This window comes from Ornithorhynchus anatinus, chromosome 12 (genome assembly GCF_004115215.2).
Source record: "Ornithorhynchus anatinus isolate Pmale09 chromosome 12, mOrnAna1.pri.v4, whole genome shotgun sequence".
Classification (NCBI taxonomy): Eukaryota; Metazoa; Chordata; class Mammalia; order Monotremata; family Ornithorhynchidae; genus Ornithorhynchus; species Ornithorhynchus anatinus.
Window position 1 is genome coordinate 59,832,999 of NC_041739.1, and position 23,226 is coordinate 59,856,224.

Below are 23,226 nucleotides of genomic sequence, written 5' to 3' on the forward strand. Positions count from 1 at the left end.
GGCTCTGAGGGGAAAGAAGGGATGAAGGCCATGAGTCATGGGTCAGATACTGAGTCATGAGTGACGGGGAGGGAGAAATAATTTGCAGTTATTCAAATAATCGTAATTATTAAAAATTATAGTAACAAGAAAGGACTCCCTATGTGCCAAGCCCTGTGCAGAGCGCTGGAGTAGATCCAGATAAACAGGTCGGACATGGACCCTGTCCTTCAGGGGGTTCACGGACCAAGTGCCCCTTTTCCCTCGGCCCAGCCACATCCAGACGTCAGACCCAAGCTGCCACCTGCTCTGATTTCTTCCCAGGTCAGGATGCACATGGGCAAGGGGGCAGGGCCACCAGGGAGCCGCCTTTTTTAAATTAATGGTAATGGTTAAGTGCTTACTATGAGAAGCAGCTTGGCTGGGTGGAAAGAGCCCGGGCTTGGGAGTCAGAGGTCATGGATTCTAAGCCCGGCTCTGCCGCTTGTCTGTGTGTGACCTTGGGCAAGCCACTTAACTTCTCTGGGCCTCAATTACCTCATCTGTAAAATGGGGATGAAGACCGTGAGCCCTACCTGGGACAGCCTGATTACCTTGTATCTACCCCAGCGCTTAGAACAGTGCTTTCGCACATAGGAAGTGCTTAACAAACACCAACATTATTATTAGTATTACCAGGCACCCTACTAAGCACTGGGGTAGATATAAGATAGGTTGGACACGGTCCATGTTCCACATGGGCCTCACGGTCTCAATCCCCATTTTACAGATGAGGGAACTGAGGCACAAAGAAGTTAAGAGACTTGCCTAGGGTTACGCAGCAGGCAAGCGCCAGTGCTGGGGTTAGAACCCAGGTCCTCTGACTTCCAGACCTGTATTTTTTCCACTTGGCCTCGCTGCTTCCCAGAAGAGAGGAGGCCCCCCAGCTCTCCGGTGGCCCCCTGTCACCCCCGTGGAAGGGAAGCTCATCATCCCAAGCCTCACAGCAGCCCTAGGGAAACCGTTTCCATTCGCTGGCCCGAAGAAGCCTTTTAAATGATGATGTAGTAGAGAAAATATTTTTATTGCATCAGGTCTCCATCGCACTTAATGAGGTTCTGATGGACTGTTTGATCTTCCAGGGTTTTGTGCTGCTTTCAATTCATTCTGTAGAACAGAAAAGAAGTAATTGGGATACAATTTTGTGACAAGATAATGACCTCCCACTACTGAAATTAAAAGCCTGATTAACCTCCACATTTTAATGTCGAGGCAGGACGCAGTAGAGTAGGGGGTGAGTGATTGGCCATTCGGTAGAGAACTTCGGAGAGGCCTGTCTTTGCCTGTGTTCCCCACGGGAGACTAGACGACAGGATGTCCAGGATGATTTGCTGTCCCGCGCTGGGGAAGTCCCTTAACCTCTACTTTCCTCCGATGAAGGGCGGCAACCAGGAGGGAGTCACTGAGCTACTGTTCTCTCTGCGGGTGAGGTCTCTTACCACAAGGGAAGGCTCCACCACAAGTCACGTGTGTTTCAGTTTCTGAAATTGAAAGCTGGAGGAAGGGGAGGGAAAGGATGAGAAACCATTAATGGATTGACTGATTGACAGAGAAAGGAGAAGCCCACAGGGTGGGAAGAGTGTGTGACCTTGGGCAAATCACTTCATTTCTCTGGGTCTCAGTTTCCTCATCTGTAAAATGGGGATTAAGACGGTAAGAGCCTCTGTGGGACAGGGAATGTGTCCAACCCGAATTGCTTGTATCCACCCCAGCGCTTAGAAAAGTGCCTGGCACATAGTAAGTGCTTAACAAATGCGACAATTATTATTATTATCGCTATTGTAATTAGGAGACGGGGTCTTCAGCCACAGGCCGGAGGGGCCAGAGGCCAAGGCAGTGGGGGTCTGGAGGGACCTGCCATCCCCGCACCAGGAGATGTCTGGTGCCGGCAACCAGTCGATCGTATTGAGTGCTTACTGCATGCAGAGCACTCTACTAAGTGCTTGGGAGAGTAAAATACAACAATAATCAGAGGTGTTCCCTGCCCACAACAAGCTTACAGTCTAGAGGGGGAGACAGACATTAGTAGAAATAAATAAATTACAGATATAATAATGTTAGTATTTGTTAAGCGCTTACTATGTGCAGAGCACTGTTCTAAGCGCTGGGGTAGACATAAGGGAATCAGGTTGTCCCACGTGGGGCTCACAGTCTTAATCCCCATTTTACAGATGAGGGAACTGAGGCACCGAGAAGTGAAGTGACTGGCCCAAAGTCACACAGCTGCCAAGTGCCAGAGCCGGGATTCGAACCCATGATCTCTGACTTCAAAGCCCGTGCTCTTTCCACTGAGCCACGCTGCTTCTCTATGTACATAAGTGCTGTGGGCCTGGGAGGGGGGATAAATAAAAAGGATCAAGATAAGGTGATGCAGAAGGGAGTGGGAGAAGGAAAAGGAGGGCTTAGTCAGGGAAGGCTGCTTGGAGGAGATGTGCCTTCACTAAGGCTTTGAAGCGGGAGAGAGACCTACAGCAGCAGTGCGCTGGCATTGACCCAGGCAGTGACCTGGCATCGACCCTAGCATTGAGGGGCACTGACCGGCCCCTCTACTGGAGTGGCGAAAAAATGAACAGTGAAGGGCAGGTCAGAGGGATTCCAGCGGGAGAAATGCAGGGTACTGGACTGGGAGCCTGCTCTTGCAAAGTGCTGTTTTGGACACCTACTGCATGCTGTACACTCTACTAGGCCACTACTGTGTGTAGGAAGCTGTAGGAGGTGTCTATCATGTGTAGAATCACAGATATTTACATGTGCTAGGAGTGACTGTTGGAGATATAAGATCAGAAAGTTGGGACATCAAGGAAAGGCTCCTGGAGGAGGAGGCGTAGGAACAGAGTCTGGGGACATAAGGGAGGGACATGGTTCAGAGGGTTTAAATAAAGAGGGAAGGGTGTGAGAGTCGAGTTGAGAGTAAGGGACAGCTAGGAAGTCAAGTTGGGAGGAGTGGAGTGCAAGCTGGGTTGTAGAGGGAGCGGAGAGCAGATGTGGAAGAGGGAGACAGCTGAGTGAGAGCCTGGAAGCCACCGTAGTATATTTTACTCTCCCAAGCACTTAGTATAGTGCTCTGTACACAGTAAATGCTCAATAAATACAGTCGATTGATTGATTGATTGGGAGTTTCGGTTTGCCGTTCCAGGCCTTGGGAACTGTTAAAGGTTTTGCCAGAGGGGAGTGCTGGCTTGGACAGGCGCTAGAGAAGCAGCGCGCCTAATGGATAGAGCATAGGCCTGGAAATCAGAAGGATCTGGGTTCCAATCCCGGTTCCTCCATGTCTGCGACCTTGGGTAAGTCACTTTACTTCTCTGGACCTCAGTTCCTTCATCTGTCAAATGAGTATTAATACTGTGAGCTCCAAGTGGGGCACGGACTGTGTCTAACCTGATTATCTCGTACCTACCCCAGCACTTAATACAGTACCTAGGACATAGTAAGCGCTTAACAAATACCACTGACAACAACAACAGCATCCCTTACGAGGGTCTAACGGAGCAGGAACAGGACAGACGGTAACTCGTCCATGGCAGGGGAAGAAGGGGATTAGGGTCAGTGATTTCATTCCTTAGGGTGACTAAGGCAGAGTTTGAATCCCTGCCAACCAATTCCCCAGCCTGCCATTCCAGCCCACAGTTCCCTGGGCGCTGGGCTGGCCTGCTCCCCTGCTCCCACCCTCCCCCCCTCAGCCTGGGTCTGCACGCCCCAAGCATCGAGGTTCTGCATTGACGTATCATTTTTGCATAAATCAAAGGGTATGAAAATGAATTCATAATTTCAGCTTTCTCTATGGCAGTGAAATGTTTCTCCTTCTGTGCTAGAAAATAGCTTATTATGCAAACAGAATTGCCTCTACTTACTATGCATGGATTTACCTGAGGAGTGGCAAGAAAGCTTCTACCCAAAACAGCGGTTGGGGGCAGGGCAGGAGAGGGCAGGGATGGCAGAGGAGGGAAGGGCAAAACAGGGCAGGGCAGGGGAAGGCAGGCAGGATGGAGCAGGGCAGAGGCGAGAAGGGCAAGGGAGGGCATAGCAGGGAAGGGTAAGGGAGTGCAGACTAGAGAAGGGAGGTGTGCACAGTACCAACCCCCAAATAACCTGAGAGGTGCCCGGGCTGGTATTTTCTGTGAGGGCTGCAGAGTGGGCTAGGGTTGACCAGTGGATCTTTTGGAATGTTATCGATGAGTGAAAGACAGAATTGGGGGACTTCACATTTGACGCACGGCCCCCAGGCTACTCAAGGTCTGCCAGACCGCTCCTGTCCCCATCTACGAGACCCTTCTGAGATCACATCTCCTGCCCCTCCCCACTCCTGTCGCTTCAGCCCGTCCAAGCTACTCCAGTACGGAACTGCCTCAACCCCATCCCCATATGTACTATATTCTATATGCTTTGTACGTAGTAAGCACTCAATCAATACCACTGATGATAAACCTACCTCATCCCCGGTGCCCAGCGAATAGAGCATGGGCCTGGGAATCAGGGGGACCTGGGTTCTAATCCCAGCTCTGTCGCATGTCTGCTGTGTGACGTTGGGCAAGTCTCTTAACTTCTCTGTGCCTCAGTTACCTCATCTGTAAAATGGGGATTAAGAGTTTGAGCCCCATGTGGGACAGGGACTTTGTCCAACCTGATTAGCTTGTATCTACCCCAGTGCTTAAAACGGTGCTTGGCACATATCAAATGCTTAACAAATACCATAATTATTATGATGTACATATTTTACGTTCTCTATCACTCCCCCATCTGGAATTGATGTTAGCATCTGCCTCTCCACTGGACAGTAAGTTCCTTGAGGGCGGGGATCACGTCTGTAAACTCTGTTGGACTCCCAAAGCGATGACTACAGTGCTCTGCAAACAGTAGGCATTCAATCAATACGCCATTGATGGGATAATAGACTGCTCGAAAGACCTCCCACGCAAGTGGAACCGCATCTCCAACTCACACCTGAGCCACGAAGCCGAGTCCACAGCTCACAGCTTCCTGGAGATGTGAGTCGTTGGTTGACGTTAAACTTTCTAAGGGGCCGCTGGAGGGACAGTGGTTTGCTTTATTTCTCTGTGCCACAGTTTTCTTCATCTGTAAGATGGGGATTCAATAGAGGTTCTCCCTCTCCCTAAGACTTTAAAGCACTAAATCACCCTGCCCCCTCCTATCTCACCTCGCTACTCTCCTACTCCAACCCAGCCCGCACACTTAGCTCCTCTAATGCTAACCTTCTCACTGTATCTCGATCTTGCCTGTCTCGCCACCGACCCCTTACTCACATCCTGCCTTTGGACTGGAATGCCCTCCCTCCTCATATCCAAAAGACAATTACCCTCCCCCTCTTCAAAGCCTAATCGAAGGACATCTCCTCCAAGAGGCCTCCTTTCCTCTTCTCCCACTCTCTTCTGTCACCCTGACTTGCTCCTTTTATTCATCCCCCCTCCCAGCCCCACAGTATTTATGTACACATCTGTAATTTTATTTATTTATATTAATGTCGGTCTCCCCCCCTAGACTGTAATTCATTGTGGGCAGGAAATGTGCCTGTTATATTGTACTCTCCCAAATGCTTACTATAGTGCTCTGCACACAATAAGGTCTCAAAAAATACAGTTGACTGACTGACTGGGAGCTTCATGGGGGCCAGGGACTTTGTCCAATCTGATTAAGTTGCATATACCCCCAAAGCTTAGTACAGTGCTTGGCTCCTAGTAAGCAGCGTGGCTCAGTGGAAAGAGCCCAGGCTTGGGAGCCAGAGGTCATGGGTTCAAATCCCGGCTCAGCTGCTCGTCAGCTGGGTGCCTTTGGGCAAGTCACTTAACTTCTCTTTGCCTCAGTTACCCCGTCTGTAAAATGGAGATTGAGACTGTGAGCCCCACGTGGGACAACCTCATCACCTTGTATCCTCCCCAGCGCTTAGAACAGTGCTTTGCACATAGTAAGCGCTTAACAAATGCCATTATTATTATTTAACAGGGCTATTGATGCCTGTTTACTTGTTTTGTTGTCTGTCCCCCCACCCCTGACTGTGAGCAAGTTTTGGGGTAGGGATTGCCTCTATCTGCTGCCGAATTGCACTTTCCAAGCGCTTAGTACAGTGCTCTGTACACATTAAGTGCTCAATAAATACGATTGAATGAATGAACCCACAAAAGTCAGTCAGATGGGGGGCTATCTCATAAGGTGACCAGCAGGGGGCGCGGGACGGAATCCCATCAAAGTGCTTGAAGTACTGAGTCTTCAGTCGTATTTAATCGTATTTAATAACAAGTATTTCAGTTTTTGCAGAGCAACCTTGGCAACCCTCCAGGCCTAGGGAGGCTCGAGGGCAGAGGAGGAAGGATGCTGAGGCAGAGAGGAGGATCAAGGGAGTGAATCCCAGGCGATGAACCCTGCAGTCGGGACAGCAAATGAATTTCTCTAACCCATAGCTCCTCCAGGGTCAAGAGGTCCCTGCCTAGGCCCCGGTCAGACGAGCAAATAAGACCTTTTAAACCCTGCTGCTCCCGGTGATCCTGGATGACCCCCTCCACCCACGGCCACCCCATCACCCCCTCTTACTGTGAGGAAGTATTTAGAAGCTGGACAGACCTGAGTGTTTGGACAAAGATGTTGTCTAAAAGGAACACCCAGACAGGGTAGCAGATGTGTGCAACGGGTTGGTGGTGTTCAGAGTGGTTTTGCCACCCGCCCAAAGAGAATGGCATGGTCACTGGAGGACAGACCTGGCTCTGGTTGGCCCCCCTCCAACCCCCAAGAAGTTTACAAGGGTGGGGAGTGATCGTAGATGCCTGTTTTCTGGCTGAACTGTGGGACCCTCTCCGGGACCTTCTTAGGAAGCCCCAAAAGTGAGGAGAGCTCACTCACTGCTAGCTGGAGCCTGTTGCCGAGAGACATCCTAGAAGAGGGTTATAATTGAAACAGATCTGAACCCCCCTCTTCCCCCCGCCCCAACCCCACATGATTCACTGGACATCATCCAGCATCAGGCTACAAGTAAGCTCGCTGTGGGCAGGGAATGTATCTTTTTTATTGTTATAAATAAAAATTATTATTATTATTATTGGTTTTATTATTAATTATTTCAGTGCTCGGCCCATAGTCAGCGCTTAACAAACCCCACAATTATTATTAAAATGAGACCCTCAATCCCTTCTCTGGTGAAAAAAGAAATCCTTGCCTCCATTCTAATTTGGGGAAGGCAGAGGGATTGATATTAGGGGCTTGTTGCCGCCGGCTGGGTTTACGGGCAGCTCTCTACAGCGCCTGGGCCTTAAGTGTGATTTATGCTGAACCTTTTAAAGGGAAATTTACAAAGCGCATTAAAGCTGAGGGACGAATCATAAAAGTCCCACCGTGGTGGAGGCTTGGGCACTCTGAAACTCGATTCATTCAATCGTTTTTATCGAGTGCGTACTGTGCGCAGAGCACTGCACAGCGGCACGGCTAGAAACCCAAGAGGGCTGGCGTACTTGTTTTGTCACCCAGACTCCTTGTTTTGTTTTGTTCTCTTTTGCTTTGCTGTCTGTCTCCCCCATTTAGACTGGGAACCCGTTATTGGGTAGGGATGGTCTCGGTTGCCGAATTGTACGTTCCAAGCGCTTAGTCCAGTGGTAGGCACATAATAAGCGCTCAATAAATAGGAAGGGAGGAAGGAAGGAAGGGAGGGAGGGAGGGAGGGAGGGAGGGAGGAAGGAAGGAAGGAAGGAAGGAAGGAAGGAAGGAAGGAAGGGAAGGAAGGAAGGAAGGAAGGAAGGAAGGAAGGAAGGAAGGAAGGAAGGAAGGAAGGAAGGAAGGAAGGAAGGAAGGAAGGAAGGAAGGAAGGAAGGAAGGAAGGAGGAGGAGGGAGGGAGGGAGGGAGGGAGGGAGGGAAGGAAGGAGGACAGGAGGGAGGGCAGGAGGGCAGGAGGGCAGGAGGGAGGGCAGGAAGGAAGGCAAGAAGGCAGGAAGGAAGCGGTTGTTAGCCCGAGGAGGGTCAGGTGAGGAGGGTCAGCCCCTCCTCGGCCCCGCAGGCCCCGGCTCAGCCTCCTCTCGGCCGTCGCCACCCTGCGCGGAGATGAAATTCCTCCAGAGGGCGCCAGAGTCGGCCTTTGGAGGCCGCCAGGGACCCAGAACCTAGAACCCAGAACCCAGGACCCAGAACTCAGCACCCAGGACCCAGGAGACCTGAAATGGCAGGGGGAGGCGAGGGGAGGGGCGGGAGAAATGGGAGAGGGGCCAGAAGGGGAGAGAGGAGGGGAGGAGAGTGGCCGGGAGGGAGGGAGGGGACCTGAGAGAAGGAAGAGGGGCAAGGAGAGGGGAGAGGAAGGGAGGGATGGGAGAAAAGGGAGAGGGGCCAGAAGAAGGAGGAGAGAGGGGAGAGAAGAGGAGAGGGAAGAGGGGAGAGGGGCCAGAAGAGGGGAGGGAAGGGATGGGAGAAAAGGGAGAGGAGCAAGAAGAGGAGAGGAGAGAGGGGAGAGAAGAGGAGAGGCAAGAAGGGAGAGGGGCCAGAAGAGGGAAAGGGAGTGGGGAGGGGAGGGATGGGAGAAAAGGGAGAGGAGCAAGAAGAGGGGACGAGAGAGGGGAGAGGAGAGGAGAGGGGAGAGGGGCCAGAAGAGGGGAGGGGAGGAATGGGAGAAAAGGGAGAAGGGCCAGAAGAGGGGAGGAGAGAGGGGCGAGGACAGGGGAGAGGGATTCAGAGCCCTTGCCAAGCCCACTAGGGTCTCCCTCCCTCCCGACTCCGGAGGACGGGCAAGGCCCTCCACCCCGACCTCCTCCTCTTCCCTTTGGCCTCCGGATTCAGGGCTGAGGACAGGTCGGGATGGGAGTAGAGCCGATTTGGGGGCGGAGAGGCGGTGGTGTTCCCCGTCCACACCTCCCCCTCTCCGGAGCAGTTTCCCATTTAGACAGGGGTCCCCGTCGGGACTGTGGGGAGGAAGGAGGGAAGGGGGCATCGAGTCACCCCATCCCTCCGGGCTCCCTACTTGGCTGTCCCCGTGCTCTGTACGATGCCAACCGGTCAGGCGGCGCAGGTGCACCAGAACCGTGAGGTCACTGGCCACTTTGGGCAGGAGACTGTTTCTCCGCCGCCCCTTGCCCAAGCTCCAAGACCCTGCCGGACCCCTCGGCCGAGACTCCGAGGGTCTGAAGCTGCGGGCCGGAAAGGGAAGCCCCCCCGCCCCCCGGGCTGGGGGTTTCTATCTGAGCGGTTCTCTGGGCTCCTAATACTCTCTCAAGGCCTCGTTAATCCTCGCCTCCTCGGGCCACGGAAGCTCCTGCGTTTGTGACTTTTTTTAATAGCGTTTATTAAGCGCTTACTCTGTGTCAAACACTGTTCTCAGCGCCAGTGTAGGTACAAGTTAGGCTGGACACAGACCCTGCCCCGCATGGGACTCGCAGTCTAAGTAGGAGGGAGAACAGGTACTGAATCTCCATTTTACAGTTGAGGAGACAGAGGCACAGAAAAGTTAAGTGATTTGTCCTAGGTCACAATGCAAGTAGTTGGTAGAGCACCTGGTGGAGCTGGGATTAGAACCCAGGTCTTCTGACTCCCCTGGCCATGTTCTTTCCACTAGAACACGCTGCTATAAATAATTGACCAGAAAGGCTTCTTTCCCCAACTGGCTGGCAAGCTGATCTGAGAGTGGAGCTTGGCAATTTCCAAGTTCCGTTCTGGCCCACTGAGCCCGGGGTAGGCGAGGAGCCTCCTGGCCGTGAACCTGGGCCCCCTGAGCCATGTCCTCTGGCTCAGCACCAGGGCCAGTCCAACCCAGGACTCCATCAACCCACGTAGGACCGGTGTGCTGGTGGCCCTCCTGGATTTTTCACCCTAATGATTAGGGATGGACCATCAATACCTCTGACTCACCTCGAGTAACCCAGCACTGACAGACCAACACCCCTGATTCTCCTCTCTCCATTCCTGACTCCATTCCAGTGACTCACAGATCTATCTAAATCCCGCACGGGGCTCTAATAATAATATCAGTATTTATTAAACACTTACTATTGTGCTAAGCATTGAGCTAAACGGGGGTAGATACAAGAGAATCGGTCAGACGCAGTGTCCATCTCATATGGGGCTCACGGATAAAGTAGGAGGGAATTTAACATTTTCTGTCTACACTTCCCATGTTCATAATGAAGACAGGTGATATGGACTAATGTGCAAATTCTACCCTTTGGTCAGAAGATGTTTGTAATTTGGGCAACGGGAGGAATTTCCAACCTAATCCTCATCCTGAGAGAACCTTTTAATACCTAGGATTTTCCCTGGGCCTAAGCATGAGAGTTATTCTCCTTTTTTATGGCATTTGTTAAGCGCTTGCTATACAAGATACAAGATACCAGGTTGGGCACAGTCCATATCCCACATGGGGATCGCAGTCTAAATCTCCATTTTGCAGATGAGAAAACTGAGGCACAGAGAAGTTAAATAATTAGCCCAAGGTCCCACAGCAGACAAGTGGCAGAGTCAGAATTAGAACCCAGGTCCTCTGACTCCCAGGTCCGGGGTCTTTTCACTAGGCCATGTTACTGCTATGCTGGCCCAGTCAGCGGAAGGCAGGCAGGACTCACCGAGAACTTACTGTTTTCTGATACCCAAGCTGAAGCAGGTGGGGCGGGAACCCTCCTTCATTTCAGAAAAGCTCTTCAAAACATAGGGAGACATCTCCAAAATAAACCGAAAGGGGGAAGCGAGAAATGGGAATCCAGGAGCGGAATGAAGGGGAGGGAAGGGAGAAGCGTTTGAAAACAGCAAAGACGTGCTATTTTTTTTCTCCCGTGGGAGGGCAAGCAAACACCCCCTTTTTCAAATCCCCCTCCCCCGTACGTGAACAAGAACCTCATTGTTTCTTAGATTTTTTTTTTGTTTCTGATCCATTGACTTTATTTTAACAGTCCTCTAGACTGTAAGCTCGCTGTGGGAAGGGAATGAATCCATCAATTCTGTTATACAGCACTCTCTCAAGCGGTTAGTATAGTGCGCTGCACACAGTAAGCTTTCAATAAATACGACTGATTGATTGATTGAACGGCTAAAATCCCCCATTTGATTCCTTCAGGTGAAAAGATGGTCTCCTCTTCGTTTTCCTCGGACTCTCAACCTGCCAGGGCGGCCCAGCCAGGCGCGACCAAGAGCCCCCCTAAGCAGGACGGTGCAGACGGGCTGTGACTGGGCCGAAACAGCTCCGAGCTTCGAAGGCCCTTAAGGCCCCAGAGCCACTTCACATCCTGGCCAAACCCAAGCTAACACCCAGAGGTCCCGGAGCTTCATTTAGGGGCCGAGCTGGTCAGTCCCCTCCCTCTCCGAGAGGAAAGAAACAGTGGCTGTGCTCCGGGTTTGCTGGGAAGATCACGCGGCCGAACCAGAAATAATTCTAAAACCCCGCCCCTCCCACTCTTCCTTCTCCAATTACAAGTCACTGGAACAGCGGGAACATCTTGAACTTGGTGGTATTTGTCAACCGGCGGCGCTGGGGAGGGGCTGTCTGCACCCGCGGCAGGTGCTAAAGAACGGGACTGGGAGTCCCAACCCGACCCGCAGATAGCAACCTCTATTTACTGATTCCATTTTTTTTACTTATTTTGTGCAAACACTGTACCGGCTGCCGGGACAAGATACAACGATAATGTCAGATAAGATCCCTTGCCCATAGTTACGCCTCTAATTCTAAAAGGGGTGGGACGGATGACAGAGTCCCTGGGAAAGAAACAAGGGGAAACATAAAACTACAGAAATAATTAACCACAACAATAAAGCAGTGTGGCCTAGAGGATAGAGAGACCAGGGTTCGAGGCTCAGCTTTGCCACCGATTTGCCGTGTGGCCTTAGGCAAGCCACTTAACCTCTCGGGGCCTCCATCTGTAAAATGGAGAAAAGATCCCTGCCCTCCTTCCTTCTTAGCCTGCGAGCCTTGCGTGGGTGAGGAACTGTATCTGACCCTATTATCCTGTATCCCCCGGGGCCTTCAGCTCACAATGAGCACTTATCATTCTACAAAAATTACAAAATGTGAGGCTGCTCCAAGTTCTGCTCGAAGTTCAACAGTCCCCATCTTCCCTGCATTCCAGGGAAGAGGAGTCCCAGGGCTCTGCCGGTCCCGCCCCAGCCTCTATCTGTCCCCACTCACCCCCCACCAACCCCATCCCCCGGCCGGGCAGGATTTCACCCTAGCAATGCCGGATGGGGGGAGGGAGGCGCCACTCTGCAGCCCCCGCGACTCGATGTCTGTCCAGGGGAACAACCACGACTCGATTGGTCAAGCTGCCTGGGACCTCCGTCGCTGTTGGGGACAGAGCTGTGGGCTGGGCGAGCCTTGGAGCGGATCCAGCATTAACACCGACTCTGTAAATCTTCCTATCTGCCTATCCGATACTCTGTTTTCACAGATATTTATTAGACGTTAAAGTTAGGTCCCACGGCAGTCACGAAATTCACTTGGCCACAGATCCCTTCCTACGTCTGATATTTCACCTACGGCCACACAACCACATCCCCACACTCACAGTTATTCATCCGCAGATATACATGATAATAATCACTATTTTTATTATTATGGTATTAGTTAAGCGCTTACTATGTGCCAGGCACTGGACTAAGCGCTGGGGTGGACACCAGCAAATCGGGTTGGACACAGTCCCTGTCCTGCACAGGGCTCCCAGCCTTCATTCCCATTTTACGGATGAGGTAACCGAGGCACAGAGAAGTGAAATGACCAAAGTCACACAGCAGAAGGGGTGGCTTACAACCCATGACCCCTCTGTTCTGACTCCCAGGCCGGTGCTCTATCCACTAAGCCTCGCTGCTCCTCTACCCGTCTGTACTCACACACCCACCAACTCCCAGACACACACCCAAGACACAAAGCCACATTCCTTCAATAGTATTTATCGAGCGCTCACTAGGTGCGGAGCACTGTACTAAGCGCCTGGAACGTACAATTCGGCAACAGATAGAGACAATCCCTGCCCAATGACGGGCTCACAGTCTAAACGGGGATCCCCACATCTCCACACTCACCGTTCCCCGTGAACACCCGGTCCGCTCCCAGTTCGAGAAGCAGCGTAGCTCAGTGGAAAGAGCACGGGGTTGGGAGTCAGAGGTCATGAGTTCGAATCCCAGCTCTGCCACTTGTCAGCTGTGTGACTGTGGGCAAGTCACTTAACTTCTCGGTGCCTCAGTTCCCTCATCTGTAAAATGGGGATGAAGACTGTGAGCCAGCCCCACGTGGGACAACCTGATTTCCCTGTGTCTACCCCAGCGCTTAGAACAGTGCTTTGCCCATAGTAAGCGCTTAACACATTCATTCAGTAGTATTTATTGAGCGCTTACTATGTGCAGAGCACTGTACTAAGCGCTTGGGATGAACAAGTTGGCAACAGATAGAGACAGTCCCTGCCGTTTACAGTCTAATACCAATACAAATACCAACGTTATTATCAGTTTCCCACTCAGACACACAGCCCCCGTTGCCAATCCCCAGACAGACGCTCGGACCCCGCGACTCCAATAGAGGAGGAAAACTACGGACCCGGGAAGAAGCCCATTACCACCAACTTGCCCCGTCGCCGGGGTGTCCACATGAGGCAATCCCCCACAGGTGTATTCCCCCGCGCGCCTACACACGGACACGAACACACACAAGCACACGTGGGGAAGACGCGGAGGGGGTCCGCAGGCCCGGGGTTGGGATCGTCGAGGCGGCGGTGGGGCCCGGGTCGGGGGTCCAGGCGGAGGTCCGGGCGGGGGCAAAGGATGCGGGAGGGGAAGTGGACGTTTGGGGGCCCGGTCGGTGTGTCCCGCCCAGGGTGTGTCCCGCGTCGGCTCCGTCCCCGCCTCTCGGGCCCGCGATTGGCTGCCGGGGGTGTGTGGCCCCCGGTGGCCCCCGGTGGCTTCGGTCCCCGCCTCCCCCACCTCCCGCTCCGGTTTAAAGGGGCCGCCCGGGGAGCGGCCGCCGGATTTCGGCCAGCCCGGACCCTTCCCCGCCTCGGACGAAGCCGGGGCGGGACGGGCCGGGGCAGGACCGGCCGGGGCGGGACCGGACCGGCCGGGGCAGAGTGCGCTCGCCCTCCTCCCTCGCTATGAAGGGCCGCAGCGCCCTCCGCCCCGGGCCCGGCCCCCGAGGCCGCCCCCAGCCCTCCCCGGGGCGGCGGGTCCGGACGGGCCGGGGCCGGCGCTGACCGCCCTCCGGCCATGGGGCCGCTGCTGGCGCCCTGCTGCCTGGTCCTGGGCTGGCTGTGCTGGGGGCCGGCGCGGGCGGGGGGCGGCGCGGGTCGGGGGCCGGGGCCGGGACCGGGACCGGGACCGGGACCGGGACCGGGACCGGGGCCGGGGGAGTACTGCCACGGCTGGAGGGACGGGACGGGCCGCGTCCAGGGCGGCTTCCAGTGCCCGGAGCCCTTCGACCGCGCCGACGCCACCATCTGCTGCGGCTCCTGCGCCCTACGCTACTGTTGCGCCGCCGCCGCCGCCCGCCTGGAGCAGGGAGCCTGCGGCGCCGACGGCCACACCGGCCCCCCGGGACCACCCGCCCGTGAGTCTCCCCGGCACCCCCGGGGACCCCCCCCCCCACCCTCCTCTCCGCTTCGCGGGGACCAGTCCGGACTCGGCCTCCTCGAGCTCTCTCTTGCTGGGTCCCTCTCCTCGCTCTCTGGGCCGGGGGCCGCACCCACGCGTGAGGGACCCGGCCCCGAGGGGGAAACCACCGAGCCTCCTCTCCGCTTCGCGGGGAGTAGTCCAGGCTGGGGCTCCCCTGTCCTTCCTCTCTCTGTCTCTCTCCCTCTCTGTCTCTCCCTCTCCCCCCTCTCTGTCTCTCTCTCTCTCTCTGTGTCTCTCTCCCCGGGCTGGGAGCCGTACCCACGAGTGAGTGACCCGGTCCCGAGGAGGAACCACCGACCCTCCTCTCGACTTCTCGTGGAGCAATCCTCTCTTTCTGTCTCTCTCTGTGTGTCTCCCTCACCTCTCCTCTCTCTTTCTCTCTCTCTGTCTCCGTCTCTCTCCCTGGCCTGGGTTCCGCGCCCACTCGTGAGCGCCCCGGTCCCGAGAGGGAACCAGGCACCCTCCTCTCCGCTTCGCCTGGAGCAGTCCGGCCTGGGGCTCCTCTCTGTCTCTCTCTGTCTCCTCTCTCTGTGTAGGTGTCTCTCCCTCTCTTCTCTCTGTCCCTCTCTGTCCCTCTCCCTGGGCTGGGGGGCGGCACCCGCTTCCTCGGGACAGGCTCCGGGCAGGGTTAAAAGTCAGAACTCCCTCGGGACCCCCGCTCCCTCCGTCCCGGCCTGGGGCAAGAGCGACCCCCGACCCCCGGAGACGCCCCTGCCCCCCACATTCCCGTGGAAGAGGCCGTCCCCGTCTCTGCCCTCGCACCGGACCGGCCGGGCCAGAGTGCGCTCGCCCTCCTCCCTTGCTATGAAGGGAGGGGACCCCCGGGCGGGACCCCGGGCTCCCCGGGCCCCCTCTCCCCGCCCCCCGGCCGGCGGCTCTGTCCCCGGGGGCTCACCGGGGGTCCCGGGCCTTGTGTCTCCCCCTCCTCCAGAGCCCGTCTACGTGCCGTTCCTGATCGTCGGCTCCATCTTCGTGGCCTTCGTCCTGCTGGGCTCGCTGGTGGCCGTTTACTGCTGCAGCTGCCTCCGGCCCAAGCCGTCGGGCCAGCGGGCGGGGCGGGGCCCCGGGCGGGGCTGCCGGGCCGAGGCTCTGCCGGTGATGCTGGCGGCGGGCGGGCCGCGCCGGGCTCCCTCTCGCCGGTCCAGCACGGCCACCAGCTCCAGCTCGGCGGCCGGTTCCCTCCGGCGCTTCTCGCTCGCCAGGCCCGAGCCCGCCGCCCCGCCGCCCGTCGCCCCTCCGCCCTACTTGTCCGGGGCCTTCGAGCCCAGCGCCGCCGTGCACCTGGCCCAGCCGGCGGGCTTCCTGGTGTCGGCGCAGTACTACGCCTACCAGCTCCCGCCCGAGCCTCCCCTGCCCCGCAAGAGCTGCCCCGACGGCAGTCCGACCTAAGCGGGCAGGGGCAGACCTCGGGCGGCGGGGACCGACCCGTCCCCCGCCCCCGGCGGGGCAGCGCAGACCCCGGCCGGCGGGGACGGGTCCCCGGACGAAGCCACGGACGAGGCTTCGGAGACACAAACGTCCCGGTGGACGCCCCCCGGCTTCCCGGGGCCCGGTGGGGGCCGGGGTCGGCCCGGCCCTGGCTCCTAAGCGCTCACCCGGACCACCGCAGCCCCGGGCCCGAGCCGAGCTCGGGGTGGGGGCCCCGGGGGTGGTGGGGGGGGTTTTGGGGGGGGGGGCCGGGCGATGGGAATCCAGGGGTGCTGTCCAGGGGTCTTCTAGGCCGAGGGCGCTAATTCAGCTACTGACTGCATAACGGGGGTGGGGGCGGGGGAATGGGCAGGGGAATGGGGGGGGGGGGCCCGGGGTACGCGGATAAGCAGGAATGCCCGACTGGAGCCGGGACCTTTAGCCTGGAAAGCCAGCAAGCCCCTGGGGTCGAGAAATCCCGGGGTCGGCCGGAGGAGCTCCGACTCGAGGATTAAGGGGGTCCGGCCGGGGCCCGGGGACGGAGATCCGGACCCGGTACCGGTTCCGATCCCCATCCCACGCCGGAGCTGTCGGACGGGTCGCCGTGGGCAGCGGCTTCCTTGCTTGCCCCGGAGGGAGTATTTATTACAGACGTTTTGCGCGGGATAACATTTACATCGTAAGTGGCCGGCGGGCCAGTGGGCCCCGACTCGGTTTTAGTGTACAGAATGTACAGATATTTGTAATTTAATGGGTGAATATTTACCACACTGACAGTACTAATTATCGAGCGGTTCCACGGAATTTTGTATGTGAATAAAACCCGTGGCCGAAATGCTGGTTCTCGGTTCCGTTTCCTCCGCCGCCGACGGCCTCGTCAGAGAGAAGGCGGAGGTGGCGTGGAGACGGGGTGGGGGGGCTCCCGTTTCCCCTCCCGCAGGCAAGTCGGTGTGCCCTAGGAGCTGGGGAGCCCAGCGCTTTAAGGCCGGGGTTTTTCCTGGCGGCACCTGCCTGCTGACCTCCCCAGCTCCTCCTGGCCAGAGGTGGGCACGTTCCCCGCTGGGCCCTCCCTTGGGTTCCCAGCTTCTGGGCTCTGGCCTCCTGGGGCTGGCAGGGGGAAGCCCACCGATCCCTGCCCAGAACTGCCCCCCTCCTCACCACAGGCACCGGACATACACAGGCTGTCCACCTGGCTGGGACAGTTTTCAGAGTGGACGGCACGAGGTGTTGATCACCCTGAGGGGGTCTCTGACTCAGACCGTATCCACGTCTTGTTTCTAGGGGCAGATGTGCACGAGAGAAGCAGCATGGCCTAGTGGATAGAGCACGGGCCCGGGAGTCAGAAAGTCATGGGTTCTAATCCCGGCTCCGCCACTTGTCTGCTGTGTGATCCTGGGCAGTTCACTTAACTTTTCTGTGCCTCATTTCCCTCAGCTGTAAAATGGGGATTGAGCCCGAGAGCCCCAGTACCATCATCATTATTACATGGGACAGGGACTGTGTCCAATCCCAATTCCTTGCCTCCATCCCGGCACTTAGTGCAGTGCCTGGGACGGAGTAAGTGCTTAACAAATACCACAGTTATTAGTAATTATTATTATAACCGTAAGATATGGACATCCAGGGCATAACTTCCTCAGCTTCCTCATTTCTTGCCCTCCACACCGAGAGCTTTTATACCATCCATTCCCCATTAGAGAGATTCCACCAGTCCAGCCCAATCTCAGGCACGCCACTGCAGGTAAAGGGAGACCAGATAGACGCAGCTGGGAGAATCTCCCGTGTCCCTTTAGGAATGAATTAAGAAAGGAGGTTTAGGGCAGTTTCAATAAGCAGATTGAGAACATGGCATCAGTGCCGGATTGTAGCCAGAACTTTCGTCGTCTTAAGCCAAGTTTGGACTAAAATCCTCCACCCAATTCCTGTTTCTTCATGAACCCAGCTAACCTAATTTACTCTTCCAAGACTCCATTTTGAAAACTGACCCATGGAGTCAGAGATATATAGTGAGTCTGCCGGGTTCGGGCCGGGTACTCCTGGATGTGGGGGTCGCTGTTTCCAAGGAGCCGTCCCCGAGAGTCATTAAAAATTTCAGGCTTTTCACTGAAGCCGGGGCACACGGACATGATGAAAATACCCTGCATAATGCAAGGTTCTTATAGGCAAAACAATCAATCAATCAATCTATCAAGTACTTTTACTGAGCACCTACTGAGTTCTAGGTGCTTGGGAGAGTACAAGAGTAGGAAGATGCCTGTTCGAGGAGTAAACTCACTGTGACGGCTCTGGCCTCCTATTCAGGAAGTCAGGAAGGGGAAGGAAGCAGCAAACACAGTCGGCTCCGAGGATGCTGTGGGTAGCCAGAATGGCTGATGAGCAGAGATCGGTTATTTAATAGCAATAAAGGCTTTTAATTAAGCATCTATGGTGGGCAAAACTTTGTAATGGATGCCAGGGACCTGGTCTACCTTCCATCTGATTACTTTTTTCCAGAAAATCCATTCACCCCTAGCTGCTCTCTCCAATCAGTCGGAGTGCAAGTGCTTGAGGGAGACTCGTATTTAGGACCCTTCTTTAGTCAAATGGCACTTTGTGGCTCTCCTTCGGGCCCTCTGGCTTTCTGTCGGAGAAAGGATGGGGGTGGGGGGAGAAGATACTGGCGAACTGCTGCTTCCTCTCCGATTCTCCTGCTTTTCCCGGGGCAGATTTCCTCCTGTCTGGCTTCCTGTCTCCCACCGTCCATTTCCCGCCTGTACCTGGGGGCTTCCTTGTTGCTGCCATTCGTCCAGCTATCCTTCCAGTAGGAAGCAAGCGGGGGGGGGGGGGGATTATAAGGGACGGGTTAAAAAATTATATTTCCATCCTTTGTGGGCTTGACACTCCCTTCCCTGCTGAGGGACCCAGTGCCTTGTGGGAGCCCACTAGGTATTTACTGGACATGCTAAAGGCAGAAGCTTAACTCACTGCCTAGAGAGGACTCTGGGGTCACATGCCCAGCTGGATTCAAGTGGGGCAAGTGATGAAAACCTCACTTTGGATTGTAGTTGTGGTGTTGTCCCACCCTTCCCAGAGGGCAGACGGCTCAGAGCAGCAGGATCCGGGCAGCAGGGGTGCTCTGCCAGGGGCACCAGGACTGCAGAGTGCCAACACTACCCAATGTTGACCTTCCAGATCAGTTACTCTGCACGTTGAATAGACTGCTCCCTTCAGTGGCTCCGTGGTGACCACAATTAGGAATGAAAACAAGCGGTCTTTATTCAATGGCCAAGTTTATTCCATTTTTAATAACAATTAATGACAAAACACGTAAAAGTTGCAGTTCAAAACATGCACATTCCCCAAAAGCCGACGACAGAGCCACGGCAGAGAACGGGCCACTTGGAAAAGTTCCGAACTATTTCTAAAACACTGCGTGCGCGACATCAACTTGGGACAAAACCCGAGAAAGTGACCCAAAACAAAGGAGCCCAAAGCCTCGCCCCTCCTCTCCCGGCTCAATCTCCCCGACGGCTCCGGGAGAAACACCTCGTGGGCCCGATACGCTAACGAATTCTGCCCCAGTCGCTGCTTTCATGGCAGTTTTCATGTTTTATTATACAAATATCGAACCGTGTGAGGGTTCGAACGAAGCTCGAAGTAGAAAAAGCTGGCATGGCTGCCTTCGGCCTCTGTGTTCCTGCAATGCGGCCCCAGCCCGAGGGCGATGAGCTGCTACTTTCCCATGAAAGTAAATAAGACCCCCCCCCCCCCAACGATACTCAGGAGGAACAAGCCCTCCCCCTCCAATACCCCTGCCAACAGCTTTCCGCTCTCATGAAAGATTCCAGGGGGCTACACCGCCACAAATTTTGCTCCAATTCATTCATTCATTCATTCAACCGTATTTATTGAGTGCTTACTGTGTGCAAAGCACTGTACTAAACGCTTGGGAGAGTACACTATAACAATAAACAAACACATTCCCTGCCCACAATGAGTAGGGTACAAGGGAACCCCTTTGTCTGCTGCTCCCCAGACCTAACCTGAGCTGGCGTGGAAAGCCAGACATAGTTCGTGGTGTTCATAGACAAGCACTTACTAGTGTAGGGCACTTTACAAGACTGACCTATGGAGACAAACCACACTCATCCCACTGAGCCAATCCTGAAAAAAGAGACTTTGAGATGAAGAAGAAAAGAGAAGCCATTTGCTGTGTGCCTTCCAGGACCACTGGGTGGTCATTACTCCAGGACGATCCAGTTGCACTAAGATTTACACTCTTCGAGGACAGGGATTATATCTACTAACTCTATCGCCCGCTTCTTAGAGCTTAGCAGAGTACTCTGCACACTGGAGGTGTTCAATAAATACCACCGATGAAGTCACCTGAATGGGCACAGTGTCCCAGGACAGGGCCAGCTTCAGGGGCTTTGGAGAAATTTTCAGACCTTCGAAAGCATTAACGCAGGTGTTAGAGAAGTAGAAAACAGCTGACAATTATTTGCCAAATACATTTACAAGCAGGACCTGTCGGAAGGCAACAAGACAAAAGCGATACCCACAGCGGTGCCAAGATTCCTGAGGCTCCGTCCTCACAATGAAATTCTCGGAATGGAAAAGGGCACGTAAGAGTGGCGGTTGCCCATCTGGCTTGACCCTGCCAACGCAGGAGCTTTCTCCATGCTCCCGTGACGTGGGGGTGATTTTGGGGGCTTCCCCTGGGAGTTTTTAAGAACCCCAAATATAAAAATGGAAACTTCGGCTCTCGGGGGTCCACATATATCACCCTAAGCTGGACCCCACCATTTTGCTGGTTTGTGAAATTGATCGGCGACACTGGTCATCTACAGCTTGCTGTAGGTGGGGGACTTAGAGGGTGTCAGCCCGGTTAAGGAAGAATCTTGTCTTCCTGGAGCTTGGCTTCATGAGAGGAATTCTTCCTTTGAGCCCACTTCCCACTGACCCTTTCCAGATTGAGATCTGGGCCATCGATAGGGTAAGAAGGGAGAGGGAAGACCAGTGTGTGACTCATGTATTTTGTGGATGTCAAGCAACAGGCACAGTGAAAGAAATTCAGGCCAAATGTCACCTCCTGGGGAGCATTCGCAGAGCCCCAGAGGCCAGGAATTTGGGCACCCCTGGGGGCACTGAGGGACATCAGAGCTTCTTCAGGATGCGTCTGTCTGCCTGTTTACCTCTCTCTTCCCGGAAGGGAGAAACAGGGTGGGTTCTTAAGGAAAGATTCTACCACACTCAACCAACTGCCACATCAGGGTTCTCTCTTCTCCGCATCACCGAGCAAGACGTTAGTTGGGTGCCGGGGCCGCTGGGATTTCCCGGCTCACCCTGAGGGGCCGAAAGAGTTCCTGGGACATAGGAGGGAGAGGATGGGGAAGGGGAGGGATCTCTCCCAACCTCACCGGAAGCTGAGGAGCCAAGGCATCCCCCGAGCATGAGAATAATGGAGGCCTGGCATCCTGTAAGTCCAGATAGAAGAGGAAGCAGGATGCCAGTGGAGACGGAATGCTCTCTGGCCCACCCCGGCCAGGCCCAGAAGACCAGTTGGATGCCGTACGCTTAGCCTAGAGGAGACCCACCTTTCGTTCCCTGAATGGTTCTGAGTCTGTGGGTTTTGGAACAACCAGGGAGGGAGCTTGCTTCTTGGACTCACTCAGATCTTCAGCCGCTTCCCTGTGGAGGCTGGGGGAACCCAGCAGAGTGTTGCCGTGGGTGCACCATCCAACTGGCTCCCAGAAGATGGAGCTGCCTGAAACGGAGTGGCACACTCCTCCTTCGGCCCAGACCTCTCCAAGTCCGATCCCCCGGCTGGGGTCTCCCCCCCTCGGGACCCGCTGGCACCAGGAAGTCGAGTTCAATGGAGAGAGGCATCAGGAGCCTCATGTGTGGGATGCAGGATAAAGAGCATGGAGTTACCCACATGGGCACCACGGGAGGGCTAGGGACCCACCTCAGGGAGGGTAGGGGGGAAGAGACCCGGCCAGCTTAGTGATGGGCACAGCCCCTGAAGGAGTGGCAAGCCTCGAGTGCAACTCAGCATAAACAATCTGACACACTAAGAGATGACAGACCCATTGAAGCTGCAGGGGAACACCAACGGGACCACACACAAAAACCAAGAGAAGCAGACATCTAAGGCCAAAGGTACAAAATCACCAGAGTTCTGCAGCAAGTGCCAGAGCGGCCACCTGCCTCTGCAACGCTGTCTGAAACCTGCCTCTTGCAGATCTGCCAGCAGGGTTAGAAGCGAACCCCCTTCCTCCTAGGTTCCCCTGCCAAGGACGCCTGCGACGAAACAGGCGTGACTGCAATGTCTCTGGAAAAGCACATTCATCGGGGGAGACGGACACCCGCGCTTGCGCACGCACAGGCGCACACCTGCGGACCCCCCGTTGCGAGGCCTTGCTCAGCAGGGGGAGTCGAGCCTGGGAAAATGATGGTTCCTTGCCCACATGAGTCTCCTAATCACCAGGTCCTCCTCCGTGACCACTGGGCTCTCTCAGCAGAGCGGATGAGGTGGCTGGCGACTGGCCAGGAGCTACGTGGACACCACATGGACACCAGCTGGCTGTAAAATCAGTGTTCGTCATCCCCCTCTTCTGGTGCAGGGGCTATGCAAAGAGTTGGGTGGGAGCTTCAGAGGAGGGTGGGGCTTAGGGAGCAGCACACAGCACCTGTGTCTGGGCGAGGCACAAACCCAAACTCCGTATGACGAGATCGGGACGGGTCTTCCTTTCACCTCAGGCGCCGGAGAGTGCCAACCGGCTCCAGGGAAAACGTCACGGTCGTCGGGAGCACCGGACATGGCGAAGGGGGTGGGGGCGGCCAGTCTCCCCGGCGGGCCGCGACCCCTCACCACTCATCCGCTCTCTGTTTGGTGGTGTCGTACGCTCGGATGACTTCGGACTGGGACACGATTCCATTCTCGTCCTGGGAGAAAGCGTACCCGTCTGTGGAGCAGAGAGACCCACGGAGGATTAGAGCTCTGACCAGTAGGCTTGCTTCCGCTGGGCTCAAACTTCACTCTCCACTAGGAACCCCGGACACGGGAACTTAAAACCGAGACTAGGACCGGAAATCCGGTCATAGGTCACGGGAGCTAATCTTAAAGATCACTTGGTTGCCGTGCTAGAGCAGGCCCATGCACTGTTCCAGGTTCCTGCTAACTGTACAGGTTGATGGGAGTGGTAGGCAATTTACCTTCTACGCTTAAATCGTCATAAAACTTTCCAGAGGAAAAT

At 55.3% G+C, this 23,226-nt stretch overlaps 2 protein-coding genes and 1 long non-coding RNA gene across 5 annotated transcripts in view; 1 reads left to right on the top strand and 2 right to left on the bottom strand.

Moving 5' to 3' along the window:
* Positions 1 to 1,021: 1,021 nt before the first annotated feature.
* On the bottom strand, positions 1,022 to 15,567 carry LOC114815592. The gene is made up of 3 exons (XR_003763390.2): positions 15,477 to 15,567; positions 1,458 to 1,512; positions 1,022 to 1,125 (listed from the first exon to the last, which is right to left on the bottom strand). It is a non-coding gene; the product is annotated as an uncharacterized LOC114815592 (long non-coding RNA).
* On the top strand, positions 13,936 to 16,230 carry SHISA3 (shisa family member 3). The gene is made up of 2 exons (XM_029076987.2): positions 13,936 to 14,516; positions 15,513 to 16,230. The coding sequence occupies exons 1-2, from the start codon at positions 14,177 to 14,179 to the stop codon at positions 15,968 to 15,970; spliced, it is 798 nt and encodes a 265-aa protein (XP_028932820.1). The 5' UTR covers positions 13,936 to 14,176; the 3' UTR covers positions 15,971 to 16,230.
* Positions 16,231 to 19,240: 3,010 nt separating this feature from the next.
* Positions 19,241 to 23,226, bottom strand: part of ATP8A1 (ATPase phospholipid transporting 8A1) — a 96,943-nt gene continuing 92,957 nt past the window's right edge. For all 3 annotated transcript variants that reach the window (XM_029076437.2, XM_029076439.2, XM_029076438.2), the window contains one exon: positions 19,241 to 22,935. In XM_029076437.2, the coding sequence (XP_028932270.1) occupies positions 22,838 to 22,935 (98 nt within the window). In that variant the 3' untranslated portion in view covers positions 19,241 to 22,837. The remainder of the gene's footprint in view (positions 22,936 to 23,226) is intronic.

Bases quoted from the DNA above. Each gene is read 5' to 3' on its own strand.
- SHISA3 (XM_029076987.2), top strand. From the start codon at position 14,177: ATGGGGCCGCTGCTGGCGCCCTGCTGCCTGGTCCTGGGCTGGCTGTGC. The intron at 14,517-15,512 runs GTGAGTCTCCCC...CCCCTCCTCCAG, and splicing joins CCCCCCGGGACCACCCGCCC to AGCCCGTCTACGTGCCGTTC.